The following is an 11,679-nucleotide window of genomic DNA, read 5'->3' as shown; positions in this document are numbered from 1 at the left end:
CCCGCGGGGTGGGTGCGGGGTGGGTGCTGGGCAGCCGCCGGCTTCGCCTCCCCGTCGCGTCCCGTCTGTCAGCTTCTCGTCGTCGGCGGCTTCCGAGCGGCCGCGGGGCCCGGCCAGCCGGGGAGGGGCAGCGCGATCGCGCACGAAGCGTGAGACACACACCCCCCGCAGCCCGCGACCGTAAATTGGGAAGCCTTTACTTAGGTTTGGTGGGCGGTCTCGTAAGTGAAATACTGGAGGAATAAAGCGAGAGGAACTCCTTACGAGGCTGCAACTTACTTTAGAAAGAAGACTCCTGTCAGCTGTCCCAGCTGTACTGAAGCAACGCTACTCTGTAAATATCTTGAGATGAAAGAATGAAGCTGTGAAGGAACAGCTTGTTTTGTTTAATCAAGTAGACTGTTTAGTATAAAGAGGGTCTGCTTAATGTAGCTTTTTCATACCTCTGAGCATATGTTTTATAGCAAAGCGCCTTTGCTGCATGTTTGGTTGGCCCGCTGTTACTTACTTTCTTAAACATACATTCTTTTATCGTGTAAGGAAAGAGGCAGGGAGCTGATGCCATTTGGAATTTTTCCCCTTTGGGAAAATGTGATTTCCTTTTTAATTTTTAGTAAGTGGTTTTAAAATTTGCATATATTGAGAAAGCAGTCTTTTAATTTCTAACTCGAAACTGTCTGGTCTCATATAAAGGGTTGCATAATGATTGCTAGCTACCAGAGTTGTAATGCATGTGATATAGCAAGTATTCATTTGTATCTGAAATACTGCCTTTCAAAGCTCATTTGTAAATAGTGCAGAGAAATTGACTCCCTTGAAGGTCTTTCATACTGAAACCTTTAAAAACCCCCAACAATTGATAAACTGAAAACTGCACGTAAGAGAGGAAGAGATTGCTAACCAAATTATTTATCTCTTTTTAACATCTAATTCAAATACTTAACCGGCATTCACTGGAGACACTTTATGGTGAAGTAGATGCTTCTCTGGCTTACTGTTTTGCCTGTAGCAATCATAAGGTGCTTTTGAGTAGAAATAGGATGAGCTTGAATCTAATGTGTTTCACTCTTGTAGAAGTCTCATAGCTGCTGAAATTCCCAGACCTGGTTTTTCCTTTCCCTTTCACAGTACTTAAGCTTAAACAATTATGGGCGACTTTTTTGATGTTTATAAAATGGGTGGACTCCTACACTTCGGTTAACAATGTCTGGAAGGCTCTGTGCTATTTATGCTAGTCTTGTGTGTTAATATCAGAGCACTGTATCATCGTAGCTTCCAAAACTTCAGCGAATGTTCTAGTGACAGTTGCTTGGATATGGATCTATCATGCTTCCCACACTCCCCACCACCCCAGGAAAAAAAAAAAAAGCAGCTTGGTTGATGTGTGCTTCTCTGTTGAGTACAGCTTAAGTAGTTCTGAAACTGCTTGTAGCTTGGGTAGCTGTTGTCCCTGTTAATGCCTTTTGGCATAAGGGTGCTTCTCTGATCAGCTCCCCTTACAAAAGAGTAACATAGAGGTCTCCAGAGTGACTTGCCCCCAAAACAGTTGGAAGGGAGAGACATAGTGAAGGAGGTCTGACATCCAGCAGAGTGGGGTTCTGGTATGGAAACAAAGTGAAATATCTTGCTAAGTAACAAAATTGCAATGCTTTATTAGTTCCTTTATTTGTATTACAGGTCTTAGAAATTGTAGTATTGACTTGTGTACATTGAGGAGGGGTTGTAACCTGGCTGTTTCAAACTTCGAGGCAATCAACTACTTCATAATATGCTTCTAGAACACCAAAATGCTTGCCTATATACTTGCCTATATTTCTATATTGCCTATAGAAAGGTATCTTCTATGGGATTCAGAAATTTGGACTGCCCTGTTCCATGTTTCCTGTATTACTCTAAAGATTTGAATACTGATTAACTTGAAAATTGAGAAAGTTTCTTCAATCCAGGTGACTCGTCTAGGCTAGTGTTAACTTGTAAAAACATTTGTAAGAGCACTGACATTAGGTTTGCATTTAGGAGCATTCTGTCCTGCTGTGCTTTCTGTTAGTCCTTATTTTTTGGTTTTTCTTTGGATATAGCTTAATATTCTACAATCCTTAAAAAACAAGCTGATTTGGGAGTGAAGACTCACTCTCACTGTTGGGATAGATGAATTAATGAATGCTGGATGCATAGAGGGAGAGGTAGAAAAGGGCCAGAATGGCTCTTGGAGCAAAGAAATGGGTACTTCTGAATAGAGAAGAGTAACACACGTGAAGAGGTGTAATCTCTTCTTAAGTTTGTGCTTATTCAGTAGTAATACCAATACAGCTGTTGTGAGTGCTTAACTGTGTGTGTGCCAGCCTGCTCAAGTCGTCTGGAAGGATTGGAATCACAGTCAAAAAGCAGTCTGCTTTACTTTATGGGCATAGGCTATCAAAGATATACAAGATAAATTGTTTAATATGGCTTTTATTGTGAAAAATGTATTGTAATGGGGATAGCATATTGGCCTGGGCAAGGGTGATCCTGACTTTTTGGTCACTGGAGGGATTTACTGCTCACGGAGCTTTCCCCTCATCCCGCTCTGGGTCCGCTCGAGCATCTGAAGTAAGCGCAGGGAGCTGCAGCCCTCTCTGAGCCTGCCGCTGGTCGGAGCTGCCGTGCCCGCCTCCACGGAGAGGGCCTGGGCCTGGGCCTGCCACCGCAGTCAGGGCAGGGCTGCCGTGGGACTGCCGGCGCTGCCCGCCAGGGGGCGCTCCGGGGCCGGCGCCTTCGGGGCGGGGGAGGGCCGCGGTAATGCTGCGGGGCTCCATCTGTTAGGCTTGAATCTGTACCTTGATCTGTCTGCTCACTTACGCATGCTGAAGGGGGGAAGAGCAGTGTTTATCTTAAAATGGGTATGAGAAACAAGTTCAAAGGAGTACTGTGAATATCCATGTTGCAGTCACTGAAAAGACAGTAGAGCTTAGACAGGTCTCTTGATTCTGACAGGTAAATGTTTTGACACTACTGTAGTCATTAGTCATTTTAAGCTGTCTATACTGTCCTTTAAGTGTTCTTTTTTCTAAGTTCTGGGCATTTGATCATTTATGTGCACATTTTCTATTGATAGAAGCTGTGCAGCAATGAGACAAATGCCATAGTTTTAATTTGACTACAAATTACGTCTTTTAAATCCATCACTCTTCCAGCACAGCTCTATCAATGCTACATCCAACCTATACCTCTCTCGGAATAAATAAAAACCTTTAATATGTTGATGTAGGGTGATGTATTGTGAGACAAGCATCCTGTGTCCATGGTGATGATGATGCTGTTTCATTTTTCTTCACATGGGTTTATTTTGACCTGGTTCTTATTATGATACAGTAGTGGACATACAGATGATTGACATGCAAGTATGAGCAGATCAAAACTTTTATGGGTTTTGCTCTGACCACATTATTTTCAGGCCCTGAAACTATCATGATTTGGAACAGCAAACTCTTTAGGCACTTAGCATTTTTTTGACACCAAAAGACACTGTGACAAGGTCTTCCCTTCAGTGAAACTCAGACAGTGATTTTACACTTTGTAATGTGATACAGCGAAATCCACTCCTGTTGTATGAAGTGCAGTCTGTTTTTTAGATGATGACTTCAAATGCTGCCAAATAACTAAAATTCACTAAATCAAAGTAAGATCAAATGTTATCCCAAATATTTTTGTTAGAGTTTTCCTGTGAAATATTTGAAAGTATCATTTTAAATATGGCTACTTCTTTAGACTTAGTACTACTTTTGGGGGGGTGGGGAGGGCTCACTTCATCTAGATGCTCTTACTGGAGAGGAAAAGCTTTTAAAATCATGCTTGTTTGGGCTTCAGTCTGATAATACTGTCTGGAGGAGCCAGCTTCTCCAGCTCTACTAATGTTTTTTAGCAACTTTTTTTTTTTTCTAAGTCTGTTTAGCATGCTGGTATGTGAGACACCTTTTTTCTGTGGGGGAATCATCTGCATCTGGATGGTCCTGGTTAGTTACAGGCTGAATATCAGGACAGATAGCTCAAAGCAAAAATAACTATAAAATGGCATTTTTTGCCCCTTGAGGAACATTGTTTTAAAGCACATACCAAGAATATCATCTTGACAGTGTTGCCAAACAGGAGCTGTTCAGAGCTCAGAATGTGTATGTTTTTATGACTTTGTTTATTGGTGCATTTCATGTCCGGGAAGAATTTCTTTAGAATACACTGAGTGATATTTTTGATCTTTAAGGTGATGATTTGAAAAAGATCAGTCAGATGTCTCTTCATTTTGTTAATGAAGGTATAATGAGATCATCTGGACCTGAAGGGCCTGTTTGAAAGGTTATAGGAAAGATCTGTCCGGTAAAGATGTTGTTTTGTTTTAATCAAGTAGCCAAGTAAATTAAGAGCTAGCTTCAGCTCTTTGTGGCCAGAATGGTGTGGTAGTGATAATATCTGTAGCTGAGTTATCTGTATGGTTTCAACCCCTTTGCTCTGAGAAAAAAGGAAGGTAATAGTAAAACTGGTAGTTTATGAGGATTAGGAGTGTGGAAGGTGAAACTGCACACTCGGACAGGCGAGAGAATGTAAAGCATATATGCTACCCGGTGAAGGAAGAGAATCTATTCAGTGTTCCCTGTGTGGCTGTATTTCTTCATTATGATGTGCTGTACAAAAGTGACCCAGAATACAGATTAGCACCATTGTGGCCTTTTAAATGGCACTCATCTGCTGTCTGAGTGACAGCTGTGGGCAATAGGGTGAGGTGACTGAGTAATTCCTGCTGCGGTGAGAAGTCCTGCCATGCTGTTCTGCACTTTCATGAACTAGGGAGACATGCCCGTTAGAGTGCTGGTGTAATAATGGCAGTTATATTTAAATAAAATAATCCCATCTAAGTAATTTTTGTCTAGTGATGCATGTCAGTTGTTCAGCAGAACACATACAAGCCAGATCTCCAGGTCAGCAGTTCAGTTGAATAAGCCATGTGACCATCTGTTAGTTTGGTTTCTTGATTTGTTTTTTGTTGTGATTTTTTTTTTACTCTTAGGTTGTCTGGAAACTATCTCGTTTTCAGAGTGGGTACATTTCCCTTCACCTGAGTAACATGGAATTTAGTGTCTGGGCAGAGGAGGGGTAGAAGGGTTGAGTAGTAGGCTTGGAAATTAAGTCTGGCACTTAGTAAGGTTAAAAGGTAGAGAATTCTTAAAAGTCGTGTGTATCAGTATCTCTGAGTTACTGCTGCATAATTTGCTTTCCATGGTTTATTTTGTCTGTCCTGTAGTTTTTGTTAAATATTGTCTCAAAGCATTTGAGGTTAAAAAGTTCAGTAGGACTTAGTTTTCAAAAAACAAAAACTTCTACTGCAGGAAATGTTTGTCTATGATAGAATAAAAAGTGCAAGGGGAACAGAGACCTCTGTTTCGCAGTTTAAGTCTATTATTGAGACTTGGCATGTGCAGTTTCTTATCTTTCTCTCCCCGAAGAGAAATACAGTTACTTGTTACCAGAGACAACACTGTCCAAACTGGAGAATTAAAGAGCATTCTGTTTGCGTGATTTGGGCTTTCTTAGCTTGTCTTAACCTCATTCAGAGAAACATTAAAGAAGCTCTGAGCCTTTCTGCTTCTAGTGATGAAGCTGCACCTGCCTGGGATTAAAGTCCTTGACTAACCTAGTGTAGGTGTCATTTAATTTGGGATTTGAAAATGTGTCTTCTGATGATATCTTATAGTTGTCTGTTACGTTATTTAATGGCTTCTTCAAGGTGTTATGCTTTTCTTTGGAGTAGTGCTAGAACTAGTAAAGCTATGTGTGAAGTTTGTCTGAAAACTGGTCTGTGGCTGTTGGATTTCTATTCAGCAGGAATGCAAAAGATGAGGTAAGGGATAGTTTCCAGGTCTGAATTCTCATCACTTGCATTTTCTGCTCCACTCATTAGTGAAAGCTTTTTGCTGTGGAGGGCTGACGTTCTGAGAAGATGAACTTCTCATGCTCTTTTTTTCCTGTGGCTCTATAACTCAGAATGCTGTGTGGGAGCCCCATGTTTATAATTCACCAGCACTTGTGTGAAGGGTTGGGTCCTAGTTAATCTGAAACAACCTGACAGATACCACTACCAAATTGACATCTCTTTGGTGTGAACAAATCTCAAGTGAAGTATTTAGATCCTGTTCCACCTTCTGTTTCCTAGAAAATGGCAATGACTAGAAATATTTGTTTTTAATGCTGCTAGCTTTGGATGGAATTAGATTATTCAGATAAGGATTTATTGGTCTAGGTATAGTGTTGCAAGAATATTTACATTATGTGCTGTACCACCTTACTTCGGCAAATCCTGGTGTTCGCCACAATTTCATTTTAAGCACATCACCTCTGCACCACAGTAAGACTTACTAGTGGTCACCAGACCAGGCAAATGTGGAAGTGTTTTGGGGGGCTTTTTGTTGTTTTTATTTTAATTTTCAGTGACAAATTTTAAAGCTAGCTCTCTTCATCTGTCCCATGGGGCAGTCCCATGGATAAGTTGAGATGTTGCACAGAAAATATAGTGGTGCTTTGTACTGTAATAGTAGTGGTAATTAAAGCTAACATTGCTGAGGTTAATGCTGTCATACCATGACCAAGGTATGAAAGAAATTCTTCTTTCCTGCCTTATGCTTCTAGGGATGGATCTTGTGGTCCAGTGAGCAGTTAAGTGGCAGCTTTCTACTTGTACAAGTGAAGTAATTTACTTCTGTTTTAAGGAGAATAGTTATTCAAAAGTAAAATTTGAAGACCTCACAGAACACAAAGTAATCAACGTATCTGGATATATTATGGAAGAACATGGATTACCTGCAACTTTTCATCCCCTCCCTGACATTTTTCTCTGCAGAAACTGACTATTCTGATGGTCTCAATGTGGGTAATACTGCAGTAAAAAGTGAAATGGTACTTGGAAGAAAAAAAAAGTACCACTGATACTATGAGCTGTGTGAGTTTACTTGTGTTAGAGGACCATATTACTCGTTAGTTGTAGTTAGATTTCTGGTAGTTCAGATTTCTGTAAAATGTCTAGTAGAGTACTGGGTTCTTCTGGTGTATATTGTTATAGTCTTTTCTGTGGCCTCTAAGTGCTATACAAAGGCAGAGATACATTAAATTATGTTTCCAGTTTATTTAAAGTGCCATTGGGGTGTTGATTTCCTGCACCATGGTGGTAGTTTTCTTCTGAAATATGGAAGTAGTATTTTAGTTAATCTGCTTGGTGAAGTGTGTAAACACCACAGCTGTCAATAGTCTAAACAGATCCCCCAGCAAGAAAACCCAGCATGTGTTTTAGAAATCTCTTTCACAGTTTGGACAGTTCAGTAGTTCAGAAAAAGAAAAAATGCACTGAATGTGAGATTCTTGTTAATGTGATACTTAACTTGAAATAGTGTTATGGCCAACACATTCAAAAGTAAATACAAGTCTCCTATAGCTGCAGGTTGGTCATTTTTTGTGTACAACATAAATAGGCTCAGTTCCTTCAAAAATTAATTAGATTTTTATGTGATAAAGAAATGGAATGATTGATAAAGTGAGTTGTAAATCTCATTAGTCAAATCTGCCACTTTAGTGATCCTATCCTTTCTTCACACTGTGTGGAGTCTATTTCTTAGAGTTAAGAAATAGCATGAGTTCTTAGATTGTGTGTTTTTCAGCAGCTGCATCATGCTGGGATTTTCACAATCCGGGAGTTAGAGGAAAATCTAATTTAACTAGGGGGTCAGTTATATTTGGGAAAACCTCATGCAGTCCCAGTTTAGCTTTAAATGCCAAGACACTTGAGGCAATACTAAGTTGTGTATGAACCAATATTGAACTGGCATTAATGGCTAACTAGATACTGTTGATTCATGTCACTCATCTTACAGTCTTTTAGTGCTGTCTTACTACATATAACAAGAAAAAACTATTAATTGTGACAGTATTACAATATATATTTATTTGGAATTTTAGTCTTTGGTTAGTACCAGAAAACCCAGGTAAGTTCATCTGGGCAACAAAGTTGAGAAAAATGTTATAAGTGTAGAAGCTGTATCTGTTTACATCCTACAACTTTGAGATACAGATATGACTTATTTCAAAGCAGTATCAAGATCTTTCTTAGTTGAGAACAAGCAGATCCTAAGCATATTTTTGCTGTCTTACCTCTCACTCTTGCAGATCTTGGAGCTTGAAATGCCTATTGTAGTAACAAAGGCCTCCCAAGTTGAGCAAATGTTATGATCACTCTCTTTGGATATAGTGGAAGCTGCTAACTTAGGAGTAGCATCTTGACAGATTATTTTGATAACCATCTGTATGTGGTTGTGGTGTGTTGCCAACTGTTCAAGTAGTGTTGCCAGGGTTGGGTTTAGGATTTTTTAGAACAACACTAGCAGAGGCCTAAACAGACAGGATTTTGAAAACTTGAGGGTGTTTCTGGCTTTGCTTTTCCTGCACTCATTTTGTAACATCTTGTAATCTTACAGAGAACACCAGGATAATTGGGAATGGGGATTTGGGGAAGTTGGTTGAGATGATGTGGGTACTGAAGAACTTCCATACCTTTAGGGGAAGAAGTGTTGACCTACTAGGTAGAAGAATAACATGAAGAAATGTCAGTGGAACACAAATATTTGTAGCTTAGTGCAGTCATAGTGAAATGGCTAGAAGCTTACCTCTCCAGTCATAGGAAAGAAGTAATCCTCTCCTTTTATATATTTGAACTTCAAATTAAGACACAGGATCGCTGTAGAGGAGGCCTGTAATGGGTATACTCTTACATAAGTAGGAAACTTTGCATGTTTGCTTAGTAGGTTTCACGTAGGCTGTGGTGCTTGTAGGGGAGATTTATATTGACTTTTTCTGGTTTTGTGTGTTTAGGACTCTTTTATCTTCCTGTTCCTTTAGAAGAAAAATGTGTCCTGTATTAACTGGAAATATTCTGTCTCTTGTTTCTCCCTTGCATGCTCACAGAAAGCTACAAAGAAAACTGACAAACCCAGGCCAGAGGAGAAGGATGACCTAGATGTAACAGAGATGAGTAATGAGGATCTTCAAGAGCAACTTGTGAAGTATGGACTAAATCCTGGCCCAATTGTAGGTAAGTCAACTGAACTAGCAAATGTTCATCTGTTCAATATATTTATCACTAAACCTCTGTTCTGAGTGCTCTAAGTTTCTCTGATACAGTTGTTTATTAAGTATAGTATCAATAATGTTGCAGTCCTACTTCCCACTTCTGATGCTTTCATTGAACTGTATACATTGAGAAGACCTGAAGCATTGCAGTGTAAGTCCACAGTTTGTTTTTCTTGTGTTCTAGGCCAGCTGGACATGTTCCAACTTCTGTTCTGATGCTGTCTAACTGTTAGTTAAAGCTCAGTGCTGGGATAATTAGGTCTTTGATACAGAGGTTGAGATCTGGGGCCTGGCTAAATAGAAAGTACATTTTACATAATAAGCTTAATAACATTGAGAGCAGGATAAGAACATGGACCTTCCCCTTCCCTAGAGCATTTCCCACTCACTGCATTGTGCACTAATGTTTTCCTTTGATTTTTTTTTTTTTAATTTTTTTTTCCTGGTCCCCTGAACCTAGCATTCTATCCTGCATGCTTAACCCATGTCAGAATTCCTGACCCCAGTTTAATCTCCTGCCTTAGGCACTCATCTGTGATGTGAAATCAAAGCTCCTTGCCTTTCAGACCTGTGCACTAGCCTAATGGCAAAGGACTTTGATTTCACAACTCTTCAAAAAAAGATGGTTGCCTCTAGTGTGCTGAGCCTTCTGTGGAACATTCTTGAAATCCTGGGTGGATGGAAGTGTCAGTGATGGAGCCTGAAGTCCTGTGTGTATTCAAAGTCTTATGCATAATACTTTTTGTTGGCTGTTTCTGTATGCCTTCCCATTCAACCTAGTCCTCTTGGATAGCACTCAGGTTTCTGAAAAATTCAAGTACCTATGCAGTCTGCTGGAAGGCTGTTAGGATTTGGCCTAAGTAAATGCCTTGGTTCTTACAGGGTATGGATTCTGTTTCTTGTGGGAGTCTGCCACTTATTTTAAGAGTCACTTCCTCTTACCTGAAATCTTCTAAGGTTAGGCTTTTCTGCAGCTAACAGCTCAGGCACTGGTCACCTCTACAGAATTTTGCCAGCACAGTCCTGACATGGAAGAATGTGCTAGACTTGCTACCTTTTAGTTTTAAACAGCTGTCCTCTTAGATCAAACAAGTAGCAAACAGGAAGGTCTGTTATGCCCTCTTTGTAAGGGCATAACTTGTGTATTGCAATATATGAAACAAAACATCTAAGCAGCAGGTAAATTCCCTTTCCATAGATAAATACTTGTAACATTCAGTATGCTAAAAGGTCTAAGTTTATCTTGAGAATTCTCTCAAACCAGAAAGTTTAGAAGCCTTAAAGGTAGAATTACATACCTAGAGGTATTATGCTTTTGGACTTACAGATGGATTAAAAATAAAAAACATATGTTCAGAGATTCCCAAGGAATATATAACAGCCAAGTTCTAACAGTCAAGTCGGGAAAGATGAAAGCTGTATCTTTAGCTTGTATCCTTCCTTGTTATAGCTACTACTAGGAAACTTTATGAGAAAAAACTGTTGAAACTGATGGAGCAAGGTCCAGAACTGAAGACACCTGTGTCTCTCCCAGTGATTTCTTCAACTGCTGAGAGCACCAGAGAGAATGGAAATAATGATTCTGACCAGTACAGTGATAATGAAGAAGGTAAGACTTAAGTGGAACCTGTGTGAACTATTCAAATAATACATCAGTAATACTTACAGTAGGAGAAATATCTAAAGAGGGCATGATTCTGCTGTTAGGTGAGGCTTTAATATACTTCTGTAGACCATGTGAGTTATGCACTTCATCATGCAGTACTATGGTAGTGATCGAGGTACCTGTTCTGGGAAAGGAAACTTTTTGCTACTAAACTGTTCCCTTTTGTCCATTCTCCCTAGATTGGAGCCTATAAATTTGATAGGGGAACTGTGTATTAAGTGTTCCAGTGTTCTTTGTGCTTCATCTTTAAGTGCACATGCAGCTTTGTCTTACGGTGCTCACAGTAGTTATTTACTATGGGATAGTGTATGGATGTTTGTTTATTGAACTTCTGTACTTTTTTTATGTTTAATATCTGTCATGTATGACTGAGTCCCTTTTAAGCCCTGGTGGACTTAGTTTGGGGTGGGTTGATTGGTTGGTCTTGGGTGTAGTTTTTATGGATTTTAATATCAAGTTTATATTAAAAAAACCTATAGGGGTGGGGGAAGTGGAATCTAAAACACCATGTTAAAAAAGATAAAACCAGTATAGGTTTTAAAGAATGTCTTGAATGTTAAAAGATGTTTATTTTGTGTGGTTTGGTTTTGGGGGTGGGTTGTTTGGGGTTTTTTTTTGTTTTTACAGTAACTTCAAGGGAGATAGGACAGAAAGGATTGAAATACAACTAGGAACTCTGTGGATCTCCCTTGAATTTTTAGTGTTATTTTTGAACTTTAATCTTTTGTGCTTTAAGGAAGGAGGGGATGTTAGAGATTTATTTACTTTTAGGACAGCCAAGAGCTCAGTCACAACTGACAGCTATCTCCTTGTACTTACATATGCTTCATCTAATTTCCAAACTGTTGAAATAAAGGGGGGGGGGGGGGGGG

At 39.6% G+C, this 11,679-nt stretch overlaps 1 protein-coding gene across 2 annotated transcripts in view; it reads left to right on the top strand.

Annotated features, from left to right (window-relative positions):
- TMPO (thymopoietin) overlaps nucleotides 1–11,679 on the top strand; it is a 30,150-nt gene that overhangs the window by 7,460 nt on the left and 11,011 nt on the right. For both annotated transcript variants that reach the window (XM_026867014.1, XM_026867007.1), the window contains exons 2-3: nucleotides 8,977–9,103; nucleotides 10,592–10,750. In XM_026867014.1, coding sequence (XP_026722815.1) covers nucleotides 9,040–9,103; nucleotides 10,592–10,750 — 223 coding nt within the window. In that variant the 5' untranslated portion in view covers nucleotides 8,977–9,039. The remainder of the gene's footprint in view (nucleotides 1–8,976; nucleotides 9,104–10,591; nucleotides 10,751–11,679) is intronic.

The sequence above is a fragment of the Athene cunicularia genome, assembly GCF_003259725.1.
Source record: "Athene cunicularia isolate RWA chromosome 1 unlocalized genomic scaffold, athCun1 chr1_part2, whole genome shotgun sequence".
NCBI lineage: Eukaryota > Metazoa > Chordata > Aves > Strigiformes > Strigidae > Athene > Athene cunicularia.
This window is presented reverse-complemented; position numbering and strand designations above follow the sequence as displayed.